The 21,041-nt window shown below is 42.3% G+C and overlaps 3 protein-coding genes across 6 annotated transcripts in view; 1 reads left to right on the top strand and 2 right to left on the bottom strand.

The window, feature by feature from the left end:
* The window catches only part of Dh31-r (Diuretic hormone 31 Receptor), an 84,883-nt gene that overhangs the window by 53,653 nt on the left and 10,189 nt on the right, over window positions 1–21,041 (top strand). For all 4 annotated transcript variants that reach the window (XM_076910903.1, XM_076910895.1, XM_076910921.1 and 1 more), the window contains one exon: window positions 19,917–20,023. In XM_076910903.1, coding sequence (XP_076767018.1) covers window positions 19,917–20,023 — 107 coding nt within the window. The remainder of the gene's footprint in view (window positions 1–19,916; window positions 20,024–21,041) is intronic.
* LOC143433510 (uncharacterized) lies at window positions 226–4,792 on the bottom strand. Its single transcript, XM_076910853.1, has 2 exons — window positions 4,668–4,792; window positions 226–3,977 (listed from the first exon to the last, which is right to left on the bottom strand). The coding sequence occupies exon 2, from the start codon at window positions 3,955–3,957 to the stop codon at window positions 394–396; it is 3,564 nt and encodes a 1,187-aa protein (XP_076766968.1). The 5' UTR covers window positions 3,958–3,977; window positions 4,668–4,792; the 3' UTR covers window positions 226–393.
* On the bottom strand, window positions 5,538–10,864 carry LOC143433604 (juvenile hormone esterase). The gene is made up of 8 exons (XM_076911032.1): window positions 10,529–10,864; window positions 8,730–9,018; window positions 8,339–8,524; window positions 7,283–7,485; window positions 6,894–7,095; window positions 6,397–6,693; window positions 5,914–6,055; window positions 5,538–5,842 (listed from the first exon to the last, which is right to left on the bottom strand). The coding sequence occupies exons 1-8, from the start codon at window positions 10,667–10,669 to the stop codon at window positions 5,677–5,679; spliced, it is 1,626 nt and encodes a 541-aa protein (XP_076767147.1). The 5' UTR covers window positions 10,670–10,864; the 3' UTR covers window positions 5,538–5,676.

The following is a 21,041-nucleotide window of genomic DNA, read 5'->3' on the forward strand; positions in this document are numbered from 1 at the left end:
AGTGCCCAGTAAAATGCATCCATCGGCTGATACCCTCATCTGCTTTAGGGTAACAGGTTCTCAAATACCATTTTCAGGGCCTGTTACATATAAACGTACTTATAGTTCCTAGATACAATATAAAAATGAATCTGATAAGAAAATAAATCTCATAGAACCTCGCGTTTCGACGGTTCGTCGAATCGGTGATCAAGAATATCAATTATTTCGTCGATAGTTCATCAAAATCTCCGCATCAGTCGCTAATTCGATCATCACTCTGATATCAGGGAATAACTGGTAAGGTTCGCAAATGAACAAGGATGAACGAATTGTTTTCAATAACGCGAGGGACAACCAGCAATTGACACCAATTTGGTGGTCATCGTCGATACACGCGACCCGAAACGCGAATTAATCGATAAATTCCGTTGTATTATTCATGAGATAGGCCAACGACTTGATTAATGGATGATCGTATTTCACGAATCTCATCATCAACTGGTCGTACCCCTCCGCGTGTTCCTTCAAGTTAGCGGATGGTAACATTTGTATCGCAATGAAGGTCGCCTCGAGTGTTCCCAACTCCATCAACCCCTCGATCAATTCGCTTTTATCGTCGAACGAGATCGAATCCAGCGTCGTTCTCAATGTGCTGGCCATGATGCAGGTGAACAGTTGGGAGAAAGTACTGATCAGTTCGGGTATCCTCTGGCCTATCTTGGTTCCGAATTCCTTGATCGTTGTCGCGGACGCGCGGTCCTTCGTATATACCAGCAGTAAGTACGAGGTGGGGTCCATTTGGGGTGTCAATACCGATAGGAACATCGACAGGATCTCATCGATCACTCGAGGTTCGACCTTAAGGGAAAAGTACTCGCTGTTTACTGCATGGACGAACCGTAGGACAGAATGGTTTACGGGGTAGAAACGGGGATTCTTCGGATGGGGAACGTTCCATCCGGTCTTGACTATCTCCGTGAACACACCGGAGAACATCTTCATCCGGTCGTCGAATTTATCTCTGGCTGGGACCAGTAGATGTGTGAACACAAAGTGTGGTACATTCAGTTCGTAATGGGTGAAGAATCGTTGAAGGAACTCCTTGATGAAGTCGTCGGGCAGTAGATAGCAAATGGCCATATCGATGCGCGTCAAAAGGTCGCCCATGTAGGAGATGGTTTCCGACTCCTTGACACCAGCCTTCCCGAGCTTGTCGATCACGGTGTACGCAAGTTTCACGAAATCAACCACGTATTCGTCGGGTGTCAGGTTTATCAGCGACAGGAAATCAGTGAGCAGTTCTTTGTCGTTGGGTGTGAGCGTGGAGATTACGTCGACGAGGAGGGACCAGGCATCGGGCGTAGGCTCGTCCCGGAACAGCTGCGTGATTTTGGAGAATAGAATTATTCGCATGGAATGGTTCTCTTCATTCTTCCATAGGGCGCGAAGGAACTGGAACAGTTGGTCGCGACCAGCCACCATGTGCATCATTCTTACTCCGTGCTTGCGGACGGAGACCCTCTGACTGGCCAACATCCTGGCGAACGAGATCACGTCCGTCGCGTTGGTTCTTCCGCAAATGTTTCGGATCGCCGACAAAACACTCGTCAAGTAATCTCCCTCGCACAATTTAGCGACGATCGACAGGGAAATGGGCGGGTTGACTACTCGCATGCCCTGGATGATGTTCTGAATCACCTCGTATGTAGTCCTGGCGTTCGCGTCGTGAATATCCATCGTGTTATTCGTTGGTATGTACGGCTCGATGATCTTCGTGAACGTGTCTCCGTGCACGAGCAGAGCTAGTATGTCGAAGTAGAGCACGTTCTTTCTATCAGTTAAACTCGTCAAACAGTGCTCGACGAACCTGATTGGGATATCTTTGTACCAACGCGTGGCCAACAGGAACCGTTTCGTGTACTTCATGAATGAATTCCGCCTGCAGACTTCGAGATACTCTTTCCAGCGAGCGAGAACAGCACTCGGATTTTTCTTCAGCTTGTTCAAATCCTGAATCGTCGACATATCGATCACGTCCTCCTCGTTTGGACAGAGGCGATCGTGGAGGTCCCTTTCGTTTTCCATCAGCAGACTTTTCAAGCGCATGGCGGTATACTTCTCCGTCATCTTGGACAGAACTTCCTCGACACTCGCCAGTAGCCATGGATAGTTCTTAATTGACATGCGTTCCACGCGGCTGGTTTTATTCACGTGGCGTTTGTTGAAGTAGTAGATCGAGATAGCGATGTCTAGCACGATGTTGCTCTTGGCTATGTCGGTTTTCATCGTGTTGGTTTCATATTTCCGCTCGAGCACCTTCATGCACGCTTCTAGACACATCCTTTCGTACTCGGGATACTTGACAAGGATGTTCCAGCGGGCTGTGTGTCCTCCTATAAAAATCTCTAGTAGCACTTCGATCATCTGATCGATCGGTTGGTTCTGAAGTATTTTATGGTGGATAGCTGCCTCCACTATGCGCTCGCGTATCGAGTTCGACATCAGATTGAACTCCCTTTTTACATGGGTACGCATGATCATGTCCGTCAGGATCGCCCAGTGATCGTTGCCAATCTGAGGAAGATCGTAGAAATCCAACAAGCAGTGGAAAACCTTCATCTGGAACCACGATTGCTCGTTCTTATGCCTGTCTGCGAGATACGACAAGACTTGCTGCAAAGCCTGGTAATCGTTGTTCACCTTGCAGGAATAGATCATTTTGCAAGCTATCGTCGATCTCAGTTCCATCTCCTTGGTCTTAGTCATCTCCTGTTTGAAGTGTGGTATCGATTCTTCGATGGTCAGGTAACATTCCCAGCTAGTGTTATAATCGGTGCGGCCGAATGTGTTGCAGTCCGTTTCCAGCTTGATTTTAGCTTGTCGAACTCGTTCTTCGGAAGGCAGCATCCTCATCAACATGGGCGTTACCTTACTCGTATCGTCTAATACGTTCTTGCCATATACTTGTCGATAAGTTTTTAGGAAAAAATCGACCTTTTTATCCTGTGGATAATACTTGAGATACGACAGCATACGATCGGTCTCGAACGTTTTGAAGTTCTCGGGGAACAATTTAGGGAATATGGCCTCCATGCAGCTGGCACTGATCATCTTGATCGGGAGTAGCTCGATGTACAGTTTGGGCTTCCGTTGCAGGTATTCCTTGCCGTTTTTTAAGAAAGCCTCGGCGCATTTGTTGCTCATGCTTATACGGATCGGGTGTTCCTCGTGCATCTCGTACAGCTCGACGAAGGAGTCTAACCGCTTCTTGATCAGTGCCATCAGAAAGTCGGAAAACGTGTGTATGTTCACCGAATGAACGTTCCTGGCGTAGGTATCGGTAACAGGCTTGCTCAGTCTAAAATAACGGACGACGAAGTCTGGATTCTTGCGCATGAGCCGTTTAATCAGCTTTCGATTCAAGACGATCCTCTTCTCGACGATAGTGTCATACGCGAACGACTCGCCACAGGCTACCAGCAGAGGCAGAGCTTGCTGTAGATCGTAGAACGAGGCCACTGCCGTAAAGAATTCCTCGGCCAAATCGGAATTCTCAGGCCCTAGGTAGAGAGCTAGATTTTTTATGATTCGCCTACGAGTTTTCAGGGATACGTGCGGGAAGAGATTATCGAAGAAGTATCGGACATTGGTGATGGTTTTGTTGGTTCCGTCGAAGAAGCTGCGCGCTCGCAAAGCTATATTTACTACGTATGCGTCCCCGGACTTGAGAGCCTCCGCTATCGCGCTGTACGCGCTCTGATTTTGTCGATCCTTTTTATTCAGCATCATCGCTGCTTGAATTTGCATCAAAGGTGCCAGCGGTCTTGGGATTTTCTCGCACTCGACAATGTCCTCGAGGCTGTTGCATTCGGCTAGCCGTTCCTTCAACAGTTTCGCCATCCAGCTGAACTTTTCCGTTGGTGTGTCTCCAGGCACTGCCTGGATTGCATCTAAATATGGCGTCTGCACCGTCATTTTGTTTGGTTTGGATTGATCTAGACATTTTTAAGAATAGCTCGTGTTATTACTCGGCAAACAGAAAAGTAAAGTTCGAAGTTCTCCAGGGGAAAAAAGCAATAACGCGGAGAAGTAAGTTTTCTTCCCTTAAGGTGGAATTAAGCAAACGTATCGCGAAGCGTAAACCGAATATCAACTTCTACATTATTTTCTACAGAGGTTGAAATTGTTCACTGAATAACTATTAAAAACTATTAGATAAAGCTTCCGACTCAAACAGTAATAAAGAACAGCGATAATATCAGACACGTTTCAGACTTCTTTTTCCTGGTTGGTCGAAGCAAAGGAGGAAGTCACTCATTTACAACGAACCCTATACTCCACAATCTGTTATTACATTCGTTCTTGTATCAATGCTAAAACTATTAATTCTATATTAAGTTTTTAAAAGAAGTAGAAAAAAAGGAATCGTTATCACCCCCAACCGACGATTTACAAGAAAAACAATTTCGTTTCGCTTATCAGAATCTTCAATTACCGACCTCGTGGTAAAACAGGTCCCTGCTTTGCTTACAATGTATTTTACATGAACGATATCTCGCGAAATTATTCTGGCGTAAAATAATTGTTTACGAAACAGCAGGCACGAAATAATGATTTTCTTGTTACACGTAGACACGTGTCGTTAGTGATGTAACTAATAATTGTGCAGGGACGCGCATACGAACCTTTACTTCGGCGATGATAGTCGATTACAATTGAAGGAAACGGTGATCGCGAGTCGAAGCCGGTTGTTATTTCGTCGATGAGTGTCTTTTACGTTGCTTGGAAGGGCACTTTGAATTTGCCATGAAACTAAACGGCGGTCATTGCTGTTTACGACGAATTTAGACTGTTCATAATTCCGAAGGTAAAGACACATGAAACGGTTAACGACAAAACACGGGACCTTACTGCGAACGAATGCGAGAATGGCGGTGACTAATCTCAGACGTCACGACGCGAATATAGGTTAGGTTGGTTTCTTCAGGGTCAAGCGGATTGGCAGAAACCGACGGTTCGTCACTTTAGGGTTGATTCTTAATTGTTTACATTTACCGAAACCCGATTGTTCGCTGGAGTTTTCATTTAGTTTGCGTATGGTCTTTGTTGAAAATATCAAACGAATTCCACGAGCATGGTATGACAAGCATTGCGCATGCGCGAGTATGCGCATATTCCCAGGCGAAAAGATGTCTGTTACTTTACAGCAGCACGATATCGTAGGAAAAACAAGGAAAACCACCAAATGCATTCTACTTCAATATTTTTCATCGGTAAATATTACGTTTATATTATATTGTTCATAGGAGTTCTCTTTAGATTTTCTTTTTTTGCATATTCTTATTTTTTACAAACTCCCACCTCAACACTAGTCTCGATAGAATAGAAAAATCCTTTTCAATAAGGAGATAATAATTGATCTTCTTTTCGCGAGAAATTAAGTTTATTACAAGGTTCGAGGAGAGAGTATATAAAGTATCTGTTCGTCATGGAAAGTATTTAAAAACAGTATAATATAATTAGATATATGAAAATTGTAGACATTTGAAATAAAGGAACTGTGTTCCTCGAGATAGTCCCGCTATCGCGAATGTACAATCATTTTTTTTATAAATTACGCACGCATTCGATCGAAGTTAACGATCGTTACACGATCAATTTTGTATATATCCATACACCGTATGTACACCTGCATCATAATTTGTTTTTTAATCTCGTCCATTCAGCGTGCGGCCCCTTTTTATTGCTAGTCTCCATTCGAAGCGTTGTATTTATATTTAAATACGCATACGTATGTGTATCCGATTTGCCGACCGGTTTCCAGACCGTTGTCGAGTCCGTAGCATTTGGCGTTGGATTCCTGTAATAAGAGAGAATGATGCGAAACATTAATACATCACACCTTGTCGTATACATTGTTTCGATGCTTACCCAGTTTTTGCGAAGTCAGTCCACATTTGAGTGAAATACTCCATTACTCTGTACTTCTCGCTTCCGACTTTTGGTGCCTCCATGCTCGACTTTACGATATGTGGATAGAACAAGTACTCCAAATCATCCGCGTGCGTTGCTCCTGCGACAGTTCGCGGAAGAGAAGAAAAAGATTATAGAGCTTGAAACCGACGGAACGGAAAACTTGAACGGACATTTTCGTTTATGGGCCTGAAGTAAAGGTCTTAGAATACATAAAGAGTGAAGTTAACACAGGCAAGCAGTAACACAAACGGACGGCTCTCGGAGGATTTACTACAGATTCAATGGATGCTTAGATCTCTGATCCGAGGGCTTACAGTTCAAAAGCTCTATGGATTTAACTGCGAGAACTTTGTCCGCGGAAGTTTTGGAACACCTCGATGTCGTGTTTCATAACCAACGGGTATGAAGAATTAGCTTAAATCAGTTTAATGCTGGCACCTGGTACAGTAATGTTGAATACCGTCTTCATCAAGGACTCCGAGTCAAAACTGAACCTATACAAGTACGTAGGTTGAGTGGCTCTCTCTTTTTGAATATCGACTACGTCGTAAATGCCTATAAGGAAGAACGCATCCTCGACGAAACTCGCGTACTGCTCGATCATTTTCTCATTAATCGGATCATCGCCGAAGTAATAGCGTTTCACGCTCTGAGGGGAAATTCCTTCCTTTTTCATCATTTGCTGCAGTTCCAAGGGAATTACACATCTGAAGTCCTCCTCCATGGTTACCAAGCCTCTCTTATTACTATGTGGTCGGAACGCTGGAAAGATTTTTATTTTTTACCACAAATTCCATGAATTGGCTGGTGACAAGTTAATCGTACCGCTGGTTAAAAATTTCGAGTCACTTTCGTCACGTTTCCATTCCCCGATCAAGACATTCTTTTCGAAACGTAGAAAGACGAATCAAAGTGTCGCGACGATATCTCGAAACGTTTGTGAAATTGTAAAGATTCGATGGTACTCGAAAGAAACTTACGACCAAGGAACATGGTGCCCTCGCTACTGTTGTGGCCGATTATGTATGGCACCTTAACACCCGCTTCCATCATCAACAGTGGATGCTGGGGCATAAATGGATTCGGCGATTTGTCGTCAATGCCTGGTCTGAATGCTCCCATCGTAGTATAACGATCCTGGAAAATTCACCAACACCGGGACAAGTTTCTAATTCTGCGGTTAACAAAAAGACATTGAAATCAGATTTCTAGAAGACCCCGCCAAAGCCAGAATTTCCGTTCGATAGAAAGAGTCTCGAAATTTCACCACTTCTTTTTACAAATCGAGCCGTGAAAAATGTGTCCACCTTTTCGTGGAACGTACCATCGGTCCTGTAAATTTGACTTCAGCGATGATGAGTGTTTGCGCGTCCACCGTCCTGAGGAACTCGACCACGGTTTTTGGATCGGTCGAGCGTTCGCCAAGTTGCGCGGCCAGTTGGTACACGTACTTCTTCGGCTCCACGGTGCTCAACGCCCACGGATTACTCACCACTCCGCTCTGCGAGATGGCTTTGTGGAATAATCCTGCGGGCACCAACGTGGAACACGCTCTTTAGTTATTTTTCGCGTTTTCCGTCTACAAAGCGTGCCGTTGGAAAAATTGATCGCGTCGCTCGAATGGTACGGAGAACTTGGACATTACCCAATGACTTTGCTCAAATGCATTCAAAGCTACTGAGAAGCGGGAGTCGCGAGACATCGAGTTTAAAATGAGCTATTACCGCGAAGATTTCAAAAGTGGTTTAGAAACGACTGACGTAACCATTTTTACCAGTCACGATAAGACAAGCTGATCTCTCGGCACAATGAGCTAGAATTAATGGAAAAACTTGTGGGCACGTGTAAAGAAATTTGTATCCTCAGAGCTGTGAAGTTCGTGGAAAGTACAAGTATCATCGTTAAGAGCTCCTTCAGCTGTATCAATGTTAAGCACGATTGTAAAGCGATGATTAATTACGTCGGAAAGTTAAGATTGAAATTTGATAGAGCCAACAAAAATTAATCCCCGATGCGACTAAGGAATCACGGCGAAAGGGCGAAGAACGGAAGAAGTGAAAATTAAGATCTCGAATGCTTCCAAGGAAGGCTCCTCGTTAAGGGAGCGCAAATGAATTTTGAATTTCAAACACTTACAGAATGTTACTTAACCCATTCGCTGCCAAGGACGAGTATACTCGTCCTACTTTCAATAAATTAAAATATACTGGCTTTACAGTATATTTACAGAACTTTGGTAAACAATACCACTCCAAATATAAATGGCAATAGAAATAGTTTCATATAATCTGGGCTTGGCAGCGAATGGGTTAACATCTAACTGCACAAAGGCGTGAGAAGTAGTATTAAGAAGCGTCGAAGTAAATATTTGAGATCGTACCTTGGGACAGTGGAGATAAAGTTAGATAATGCACCGATGCACCGCCAGCACTCTCCCCAAATATGGTGACGTTGTCAGGATCACCACTGAAGTTCGAAATGTTTTCCTGCACCCATTTCAGGGCCATCGTTTGGTCCTTTAAACCTTGATTACCTGGAGCGACTTCGTGTTCGATATTCAGGAAGCCTGGAACAGACACGAGAAATCCATCGAGAGAATGTCCACTCTAAAAATTCGCAAAAATTTCCTACTTCTTACACGCTTATACGATATAAGCAGTCTTTAGAAGAACAAAGGCTCGCATTCCATTCGAAATATTATCAACGTTGATAAAATAACCGCGGAAATGAAACGATAACGCCAGATCCAGATATCGATAACCGCTACCCACCTAATACGCCCAGCCTGTAATTGATCGTGACCAGGACGATATCCTTTCGGATGAGGTAATCCGGCCCATAAATTGCGGAGTCGCCGGACCCATTGACGAACGCACCCCCATGGATCCACACCATCACTGCTCGTTTTCTGGGCGCATCGTTCACTGGCCTGTACACGTTCAAGTAGAGGCAATCATCGCCACCGACCAATTTATGGGAGAGCATCTCGAACTGGGCGCAGATGCCGCCATACTTCGAGGCGTTTCTCACCCCTGTCCATGGTTCCGGTGGTTCAGGGTCCTAATTGAAGCGTAAACGAAAATATATATTATTTTTCATAATTTTCTTCTTCATCTTACCGTGTTTTATGCTCCGACAAAATGGGAATGTTTGAGAAGGGATTCAGGATGAGGGAAGTGGAAGAATTCAAAGATAGAAGGTGAACGTTTAGTTGCATTCCAATAGCCAATAGGCCGATCCATTCGAATAGAATTTTATCTGACTGTTTTATCCAATTTTGTTTGTGATCGTTAGCAATCGGCAGCAAATAAAAGCGATAAGTTCAATCGGCTTTATTTTGCGAATTTCATTGGTAACGATCAAAGTTTAACATCTACTATTACTTAGAATAGTATAAAATACTGAAACTATGATTCGGGTGTTTAATTATATAAATTGTATGCGACTGGTTTTACTAATTTCCAAATGATTTGGATCTCCTAATTGTACGCGAACGAAACTTTAAATACTAAACAGCCACTCCAGTCGTTTCATTTGGGCAATGTTGCATTGCGAACAGAATAACGAGACCTAGAAGATTATCGATTCTGCGGTTATCATTAAACGAGTTGTGTAATATACACATGTACGTACGTGTAGACATACGCGTGTTAAAACACTTATAATCTACTGATACACTCGTTAATGTCAAAGTTAAACGTGGAAAAAAATGGACATTATTTTTCTTCTATAATTATCGATGCATTTAGTGCAATCATTCTAGATTGCAATAAGAGATTACCGTAAGTAACGTCAGAAGTACCTTCCTTATTAACAACAATTGGTCATTGCCTTAAAACTCTGTCATTAAAGATAAGTGACTTCCAACGATAAATTTAACCAAGTAGTTCCTCGTTAAAACGGAGCATTTTAATTTGTACAAACATAATACATATGATATAGAAAGATACACGAATACTCAATTTTGAAATAGATCTTAGATATGTCGTACTAAAAAGTATATATACTCATTTATACACATAATACATACATACAGGTATGTCCAGTAATCGCACGGACCGGCTACCTGACAAGCAATCATAAACGTACAATTGTTTATCCAACAAATCTAACGCGAAATCCAATTCATCCGCCGTTCGTTTTGCCATTTCATAAAAATTAACGAGCAACGCGTACGCCAATCACAGTGATGGGTGCAAGTGAACAATTTTTCGCGCCAACTCGTCCACACCACGTTATCGTCTCTTTGTCGAGGTAAAGAAGGATCCTTATCATTGACAGGTAAACAGTGTTAGAAATACAAGGTGAACGACGATCGAGCGATTCGACGCGACGTGATATTAATTCGCATTCTGTTTATTCGTTTAACCCATTCGCTGCCAAGCCCAGATTATATGAAACTATTTCCATTGCCATTTATATTTGGAGTGGTATTGTTTGCCAAATTTCTGTAAATTAACTGTAAAGCCAATGGGTTAATTTACAAGAAGGATACTCTCAATAGGAACGTCTAAGGATACTCGCGAGACTTAGCGGAGATCCGGCACAGTCCGTCACGTGATCCATTTACCTTGAACCGGAGGGGCCCAACCGGTGGCTTCGCGTATGGGACGCCATTGAACGCCAAATAGTGCTCGCCGTAAACGTTCTCCAAGAGGATACCCCGGAGCTGGCCCTGTTTCACGCGCACTAACAATTTATCGTCCGCCATGGAGGGAAACACACGAAACCATCGATGGATTACTACGTGGACTGAACCAATAGCTACCGGCCAATGTCGTGTTAAATAAAGTGGCTAAGAGCAGCAAGAGCAGTGACGGGAACCACGTGAACCATATGACACTTGGTGGGGATAGAACGTTGGGATCTGGTCGTTGCTCCAAAGTGACCGACGCGCTATCAGAACTGCCGCACTTCGTCTTCGAACGGATAGTGCTCTCCGATCCGTTTGCGTCAGATATCGTCCCCGATAATGTTTGATAGTCGTTCATCGTCGCCATTCTGACATTGCCAAAATATGACGAGAACGAATGCCAACGTGTATTCATGATCCTCGTATGGCGTACGTATAATATATTGGCAAAACCGGCTGCCGAGAATGACTCGTGACAGTTTCAGTGCCAGCTGGATACGCATCCTCGGTAATAAATAAAATGGTATCGCCGCAGGCTTTCGCCAGAGTCACTTTAGCGCCGAATTCAATATCATTTAGAAGATATTGAACATCGTTGATCGAGATGCAAGTCTGTGTTTAGAGCCTTTCTTTATTCGCGGATAGTGTATGATATAATCGTGTGGAAATAATTCCATCCGCGATATGATTTTTACAGTTTACCGAAACTGATCTTGATCTTCTGATCTTTGATCTACTCTGAAAATTTTTTCTCAGTTTCTGTAAACTTAACTTTGAAGCGTAATTTTTTTTATTTTCCCGATATCGATTGGTTATTAAATATGCATTTATCGAGATTAAGAGCGCGGGTAAGTAGGCTAAATTGCTGTCCCCGCATCCTTAATTAAAAGTCGCCGTAAAACCCCGGACGATGTTGCTTCCAATATCCGAGTAAAATCCTCCCTCGCGTGATGTACGATCAGGGTGAAAAGATTACATGTCTGCAAAATTTTATCCCGAATAGCCGTGCGCCGCTTTCAATTCGGGGATTATGTTAATTCGCCTCGATTCGATCTTTTCATCGGGTTCGAGGAGCGAAGGATGAGGAATCATAGAAAACTGAATGAAACTCTGCCGATCGCAGGTTTAATTTCACGTCGTGTTGAATAACTCATGGGCGCCAAATGACAAGGAATTCGATTTCATTCGATTCGTACACATCGGGCGGATAACAAATTTCCCACGCTGTTTCCATCCAAACGTTGCTCTTGCAATCTGATAATACTTTTCGATTAATTAAATCCTGAAATTTCAGTTTCTCGAAGATCAAACGCTCGAGCAACCATATGATCGAGTTTCGATAAACACCCTCGGCTCGATCACAGTTAATCTATAATTATCGTAACGAGACGAACCTATGGATGCATATCTCTGAGAAAGTGGCTGTATTCGATGTGATAAATCGATCGCAAGGACGGCAGTGGCGGCTAAATATTTGCCGATTGTTGGTGCCGTTTCCTTGGTCTCGTTCGATTCACCCCCGTCGCGAATGGCACGCGGTCAATAAGTGGATGCAACGAATTTTTCACGAGGCGTCGGGGTTTCGTCGCCAGCTGATTGCTTTTTACAACGACGACGAGAATCAATGAGAGTACGAGAGATTCTCGATGAAATTGTACGATTGCATGTCGCCGTGAGGGGGAACGATATGGAATTTCATTTTAATTGGAATTCCAATTGAAACCGACTTCTCTGCGAACGTTTCGTTTAGGACGTATCGAGGGGGAACGTTATTGTACTCCGTTTCTCCAGCTTGAATCACCTCGACAGTCGTTTCCGACAGGAATGTAAATACCGAAAGTTCTTTCGGCAATCGAAAACAGTGTTATCTAAGCGGACTTGTTCACTGAAAACGTCGTTACGTTCGACAAGTTATTTATATCATCTTTGTGGATCGTTTTACATAAGTTTACACGAATGTTCCTAATTAACATAATTTTCAAGGTAGTGAACGGTTAAATTTTACTCGCAATACTTTCTACACTTTTCATATAAACGATGAATATTAATGTTTGTAAATTTAATTCAGTCCGTATCCAAAAGTTTAGAATTTAATTTGACGTTACGTTGCGTCGACATTGTTCCAGAAGTTCCACTTTTTACCACTGTTTCCTTTGAATCATTTCCCTTTACATAATAGTTTATCCGTAAAAGCCCAGGAGTACATTCTAATGGCCAATCTAGGAAAATAGGAAAATTGTCAGGCTCAAATAAAGGTCTCGAATTTGGTGGAAGTTCGTCGGTCCATCGTTCACGTTTCCTTAAGCTGACTATAGATTCAGGTCCGGAGAGTAGCCCCTTCAGGTGTCCATGTGTTGATCGAAGCGAAGTTAGAAATCTGTTAAACTACGATCATCTGTTGTATTGAAATGTCACAAATTTCTAACTGTTTTTTTTTTTTTCATTCTCTGTTCGTGACATCTCTCTTCTGGTAGAAATCAATTACGATGTTTAATCAGCCGTATTTTCCCCGTTGTTTGTTTGTTTTTTCTGTCACTTCACGCTATCGCTTACTAAAATATTGCAACCAATTTACCGGAGTTCGAAAACGCTCGCTGTAATTCACGATCGACCACGCGCGAAATAATGAATTCAAGTGCATTACGCCGCGCACAGTATTCATTGTTATTTGCTGTCAAGTTATACAACCTTATACATCTCACCGTGCTTTTTAGCTCATTAAGCTTCAGTGACACTGTACCATTGACCAACATTATACCGAACCGCTTATTGACCGATATAAAATGCTATTTTTATGCTTGGGTGTTTCCAATGCATTATTGAAATTAGCTAGCTACCGTACCTGCAAAAAAATTTTCTTCTTTAACTGAGTTTAATTTATCGTAACAAAAATAAACACAGATAAAAATACGTGGTATTTCCATAAAACGTATCGTGTTAAATGATTATTAAAGAGTTCAACATATTTTAGTCGTTATTAACATAAAGTACGATTGTTTTCAGATTAATGCTTGAATTATTCATAATATTTACATACACGTCTGCCTCTGTTCATTATCATCCAACGAAATATGAATTTTGTTTTGGTTACGGTAACAATACGTTTCTGCAAAATTACCTAACTCGATTGGTCACTGTAGATCACCCTGCCCTTCCCGCAAATTACGCATATCCGACAGCGCATTGTCTTTTAAATAACAGAACAGAAGCAATTATCAGGGGTGTCCATACATAATCTCGTACGATAATAATACGCTAACCGTGATAAATCGCGGCGCTGCTTTTTCTTGGTCCCAGTGGTCTCACCCCTACGTACGCGGCGTTAGTGAACTCCCCTATCATCAGCGATCGTTGGAGAACTTGAGGGATGATTCTGGAGACCATTCCTGTCTCCGAGTTGGAACTCGGGTCAAACTACTTATATAATTCCATGTCGCTTACGTGGACCTTCTTCCTTTCTTTTGCTCACGTGGTCTGTTTTTCTAATAAAATCGTGTGACAGAGTTACGACGTATACAAGGATATGGTTAAGGTACAAAATGTCAAGTGCCAATGAATCGATGCGAAGTTTGGCGAGTTTTAAGACAAGGCGAAAGAGTATTGTCCGTTTCTGGGTTAATCGAAGGAGCGGTGGACCACGAGTGGGTAGATTTCATTTGAGAATAAATGGTAAGGGACGAGGATGCGATTCAAGCAGTCTTGAACAAATTCTCCTCCCTGGAAGTTTTCTTCTTGAGGTTTCGTGGACATTTGTAAAGGACCTGACGATTTCGATCTTTGGCGGGGAAAACTTCGTTCACGTTTTTGTTTCTTCCTTTATCGCATTTACGTTTCGCTGGATTCTTGCGAACCAGTAAGACGTTTCGCGTGAGAATAAAAGATAAGGGACCACTACGACCTGGTCAAAGAAAGCTTGGAAAAGTTCCCCCATTTTTATTCGCTTTTATTTGCAGCACGTTTGTGCGTTCGTTGCCTCCACTAAGCGTAATAAAATCGATCGTATCGAAAGAAATTCCCGCGCGGAAATCTATGGATTTAACATATCGAGCCAAAACCGATGAATACGATTCCTCTTCTTGTCATCTGTATTGGTCTCGATCGGTCCTCGTCGATTTCGATCCGATCGTTGTTAATTGTTCGATGAGCTCGCGTCTGATAGTTCGCAAATAGAGGTAATTTGTATTCTACTAGAATGGAAGGGATCGCGTGGCACTCAATTCGAGATTCGAAGTGATTTATTGCTCCGGATGTACGGTATCTCGAATCGAACCGGAACTGACCTTGCATTAGTAAATCTCTCTCATCATCCATCAGTTCCTTCGCGTGTTACCAATCAGGATGCTTTTATGAATGGGTAGCAAGAAAGATGCGGGCATGGGACTTGAGAATTGTCGAAGTATCGATCAATCGCTCCGATTGCTTTGATCCTGCCATGGTTCAATCCATTGTATTGAAGATCTTTTTAAATACCTGTCTGTTCTTTCGCAGATCGAAGCAACGTGTCGCTCGTATTATTTTTAGCTAATTCAAAGGTTTTGAATAACTTCCTGATTACATTTTCGAAGAATAAGTGCGAATCAGCGCTTGTAGGTGTACATACGTATATTTCAACCATAAAGGTATGAAATAACGCACGTTTTATTGTACCTTCGCTTAACAATACACGGATTTTTTTTAACCCGTGAATATTAAAAGATTTACCGTGTTTATTCGTGTTTGGTATCATCGATCGATAAAAGTTGATGAAAACTGTTCGCATTGAAAAAGAAACATTCGCGTAGTATTGTACGAATAAAAGAATTTCCTGAAAAATATAGAAATACCATCGGCCTCAAAGCAGATGCTTATACATGGGAATTTATACTCGTTCGTGATAGAAAGTAGTTTCGATTGAAAAATGCATGGTCCATGAAATAACGGAGATAGAAGGGTTTTGAATGATGCCCCACGATGTGCCCATAATTTCCCTCGTAAAAATGATTTACGCCTGCTCGCAACATATGCATTGGCGATTCTTTGCCTCTCAGCGTTTTCGTATTTTCCATTGATTCCCGGTTCGGTTCAAGGCATCGAATTTGGACGAGAGCCACCATTTTTCGATAAAATGAGGAATGATAGAGACGACGCGAAATTTTTCTTCCTCTCCGAAAAAATTCTCTTACTTCCCGACAAGAATGAAATATTTCACTAAATGCTAATTAATCCTGACGATCAACGTAACAATCTGTTCCTCCGAATGGACGTGAAGCTTTGTTTTTTTTTTTTTTTTGTTTTAAAGCGAACCGCTTGAAACGTTCACCAGTCAAACTCGTCGCTTAATCCCGCGCGGACGCTTCGAGGTGGTGGTACGTGTTTCGTGAGCCACGGATTCGAGACCAGATTTGGATTTGCATAAAACGCTCGATGGCGAGTGGCACTCGGTACACGGACAATGGAGTTCAGGGCGAGAACTAGACGGAGCGACGCGGGAAATTGCGCGCCCCTCCTCGCCAGGGGAAAGTAACTTCCGGCGCGAGTAAAAAGTTTCCACGGTAAAATTCTCACCGGTTTCTTCGATTTCGCGAATCGAATGCACCACATCGTATTTCTACCTTCTACCAAAGATTGTACGCACCTGTGTACGTTGTAAATAAAACTCGATGCAGCGCAAGACTTCGCTTGAGATTCCCATTTTTAGGCGACACGAATATTGGGAATTTTCTAAAATCACACCACTTTTATCGACAGTGACGTATCGACACGACTTAAAAAGGATTTTGTATTTGAAGCACGGCTTTAAAGACGCGAAATTTGGAAAAGCGATAGAGGGCTGGCGTTGTTCGCGGAGATCGATCTACATGACCGGCCACGATTAATCAAGGGGGCACGTCCAATGGCTTTGGTCGCGTAGACTTCTTGATCACGATGATTAATAACGTAGGGAATAAATCTTACCCCGTGAAAGGTTGAACGAGTTTAGGAGGAAGGATTGAAGTTCACTAAGGAATTGTTAAGTCAGAGGAGAATTGATCGAAGGTGATCCGATTATGGATAGGTACCAGGCGTTTCAATTAATCCTTGCGGAATTCCCTCGTTCCTTGCGGGATAACGTTGAAACGTCTTGTTTCAGAGCATACAACTCCTCGAGATCGCTGAAGAGCCTGTTATAAAATATTTAACCGATCCAAAGTTCGTGCGAGGCTCTTCTAATTGTTTCACCTCTGTACATGGAAAAACCTCTTGGCCCATTTTTCACCGTGATATATTTCCATTATGAGATACGCGTACTAAGGGCTCGTTACATTAGCCCGCGCTGTCCTTTGATACATTATTTTCGCTATCTGCGCCCTGTGCTTCGTTGCCTTTTAAAATTACGTAATTTACTAATTGCCCGGAAGCTAATTGAAATTCGAGAGACGCGGTGCTATTGCAAATTGAATTAAATCGCGCGATTAAGCCGGGCTGTTGTTATCAGAGATAGCAACAGTTTTAATAGTCGTGCAATGTTTTTGCACGACCACCCCATGTTCGCATTGCGTTACAAAAGCGCCTACTTTATCTCTGCACTGCGCTAGATTGCACCGCGTTAGAACCTAGCGGAGCTGGAATCAAATCAACCCGGTGCTTACCTCGTTGTTTTAAATAATGGCCCACGTATCAGTTTACTTTACGAGGCGCTCTTCTTCCACTTTTCGATTCTATGGTCCTCTCCTGTCTAGTAACAATCGAATTTAGCCGCAATAAAAGCGTTCCTGGCGACGCGCGATACGATCTGCCCCCGGACGCGATCCATATTACCTTTTTACGACGTAACAGCCGGGACCGAAGCTGTGGAAAGGGGAATCCTTAGAAGAGGCTCGTTCCAACTATCAACCATCGACTCCATACTGTTGCCCGTGGACTTGAACGTTCGCCACTTGCGCTCGAGAAACACATTCGCGAGAGAATATAATTTCAGCTATTCTTTACTCTGCATTTTCTCATCCCGCTCGATAAGACGAGACATTCGCGCGAAAATGAAATCTCGGAGCAAATGTAGATACGCTCCTTGATGCTGCCTTACGTTTTTCCACGTAAAGCGGCTTTTTGCAAGCTTTACGAGTCTCCTCCGAGGATTTTCCGTCTCCCGGCTCCTTTTCCTTTCCACTGTCCCGCTGATGGATGCCCACCGTTCCTCCGGACCCACGGTTAAGCGTGACTTTTATCTATCATACATACGTGCTCGAGGCGAATGGTGTTTCGAATGTAACGCGCACCACCGGCTAGAATATTGTTTCATTTTCACGTTTTAGTAACCGCGTGATTCGATGAATATTCGAAAAAAATTTGTTGGAACAGCTGGATTATCTTTGCCCGTGGCATGTAACAAGCTTCGGTTTTCATTTAACACTGGTACCTTCGTACGAGAAACTATTGCGACGCTAAACTTTATTAATCTAATGAATCCGGCGTTCACATAGATATTGCCTCATCAATATAAATGAGCTAATTATTGATCTCTTGTAACGCAGCTTTTTTCATCGTTCGAACGATATTCAAATGGATGTAATCGTTATTCATTTATTCCATCAACGACGGTGACTAGCTTCTATTCTTTCAACCCTTTTCAAGAGTTTCCTTTGCAGAAGTGTTCGACATTTTCTTCGTCAATTCCGCTATTAGCCTTATTTTTAATAGCGAATCTCGTTTCGCGTGTCGGTTCGTAAGGTGGCGTTCAATTTTTCCCATAATCGAGACTTTCCACCTACGCTGCCTTTATTGGCTAAAAACAAATATTCCAAAGCATTGTTCGTTTTTCCCGTACGATAGCACACGCGTCTTTTGTGTTCGTGAAAAAAAAATAGGTTTGCAGAAAAAAAAAAGTTTTGAACCGCATTTTGATCGACAACACGTCCAGCCTATTCAAACATAAAACTACAAACTGGTGTGTTGTATATTTTTCGAGGTACATGGTACACGCGAATTTTCCTCTCTCGTTCGTCCCCGTCCAATGTTACTAATACAAGAGAGGAATTAAAATAGTAGTAGCTGATATTTAAAGAGCCAGCTACTTTTGTATATATTTATATATAGTTAATACTATGTATCTGCGAGTTCCAGGCACGTAAACGGGAAGTTTTCAATTTTCGATGTTGCCGCGTGCATATGCGTGCTGCTCGCGACGCGACATTTATTACGAACGCGGACGTGATCTACGATACCGACCCAAATCCATGGTTACTCTCCATTTTACGTGGCGCTTCTCCGTTCTTATTGGAAGGATAAAAAAGGTGCTACGATTCCAGCTGCTTTGTGGGATCTTTTGTGCCATTGATTTGCCTCCTCCCCTCTTCCCTTTCCTTGTCAGAACTTTACGTGGATACTTCTTTAAGCTGCCAGGGGAAAGCAGGATATTGAATACTGTTAAACGGGTGCTTTTATCGCGGCCGATGAAACTCATTTTGCAAGGGACGCGAAGAACAAGTGGATTATCAGCTGTATTCTGTCAGCCAGAGCTGAATTTAATAAATAAGATTTATTTTAAGACCGATTGACGTATCAATTGTTATCGCGTTGACAACATTAATATTATCATGTGATGTACACGTTAAGATTATATAGCAGTATTATAATTATCATTGTTACATATCTATGTAAGAGTTACTTAAAGAATTGAGTCGTCGCGATTAGAGTCGAGGGAAGGGGATTTAATTAAACCTGGAATGAAAAGTTACGAAAAGAGACGGCACAATGGCAACAGTTTACAAAGTACTGTGGTCCCCATGAGCTTAGAAATGAACAGACTTTGTTTCGCGCGTGACGCGTTTCCCGGTCCCGCGATTAATTGCATCGTTTCTAGCGTTTCTGGTTTTTCGGGTGAAATATTATCCACGCGAAGAGCCATTCACGTCGTGACTTACAACTTTCGTTGACAAAGTAGAAACGCCTCGCTCACCTGCTGGCATCCGTTCGTTCCTCCACTTTGTACCTACGAAATCGCTGCGTTCGCCATGGGGTCGAGCAAAAATACAGGCATTTATGTCGCGCCGTTTATCATTCGCCTAACGCAGGAGCGAAGGAGAGGCGAGATTGATCAAGAGACGTTTTTCTTTAGCCTTGTTCTACGTTGAACAGACAGCTTGAGCTTTCTGTCTTATTCATTCATCTCCACCAAAACTCGCATTACGTTGATAACGAAGAATGTAATTTTGTATCCCGATAGGAATAACCATTTGCAGAGGAATCGCCATTTTTGTGCACCTCTTTCTAAAATTCTTGCTTCTGCGTACGAATTACAGAATTTAAGACAAAAATTATTTTTAAGCGCATTCAGATTAAAATCTGAATTTTCATGCGTTTGTTTCAGTGAAGGCGCACAAATATTGTGAATCGAATGGTACCTGGTTCCGACATCCAGAGTCCGATCAAGTATGGAGCAACTACACGACGTGTGTCAATTTCGAGGACCTCAGTGTAAGCGAATTAACGCAATACGTATTCTTTTTATTAAGAAGTGTCTGTAATAAATACGTGAAAACGTCTGGACATAAATAACGGTACGTAGAATAAAAGAAACTCGTTTTTCTTCGTCCAGACGAAGAAGAGGGAACGGTTTTTACAATTGAAAAGGCATAAAAAGAATCAGAGGAATTAGTCTGGCGCTAAAAAATGACGGGCGTACAATGGAACAGTTGTGAGGTACGACCGTCGGAAAATGGAATAGCGTGTTATTCATTTAATCAATTGGAGAATTCATTTAATTAATTGGAGAAGAAATAAAAATTGTTAGTTGTCGTTTATTTCCTTTGAAAAGGGTGGAATTGTGATCTCGTGAAAGAACGTTCCCTTCGAAATACTTTACAATACGATATCGCAGGTGGAACCAGAAATTATTTATTACGAACCATTAGGTGATAATCGTGGTACAAGAATGTTCGCAGTATGTTCAACGCTCGATTAATTTAATCTAATAGAGCACGTGTTTTAGTAACGCGATTATCGAGCTACGATAACACGACTGAATAGTATTTAATAAATTATTCATACTCGCCAATTCGTCAATAATTGAATCCCATTGTTATCTGTATTATTGCTCTTTAAACTCTAATCGAGCGTTAAAATCATTACTTAAGCGGTACGTTTAGTGACGAAGCTTTCAATGAGATATTCCGTCTATAATCAGGTGACCAATTTTTCGTACTCGAACGTCAATTTATTCCATTGAACACCACTTTCAATGTAGTTATACAGATCGTATCACACTGTCGTAACACGCAGAATTACATTTTTAAGCAATTGTTCCACCTATTAATCGATATTCTTAATTAACATTTTTTTTTACGAGATAATCGAACTGCCTTTCACAGCACTCTCTCAAACATTATTTCCCTTTTATCATTGGCGCATTGATTTCGACTCACTTCACAGATCTTTTACGCTTGATGGTCCTTTCTACGGTTCTGCTCATGCAAAAGCTTACGTGCATCGAACG

This window comes from Xylocopa sonorina, chromosome 1, assembly GCF_050948175.1.
Source record: "Xylocopa sonorina isolate GNS202 chromosome 1, iyXylSono1_principal, whole genome shotgun sequence".
Lineage (NCBI taxonomy): Eukaryota > Metazoa > Arthropoda > Insecta > Hymenoptera > Apidae > Xylocopa > Xylocopa sonorina.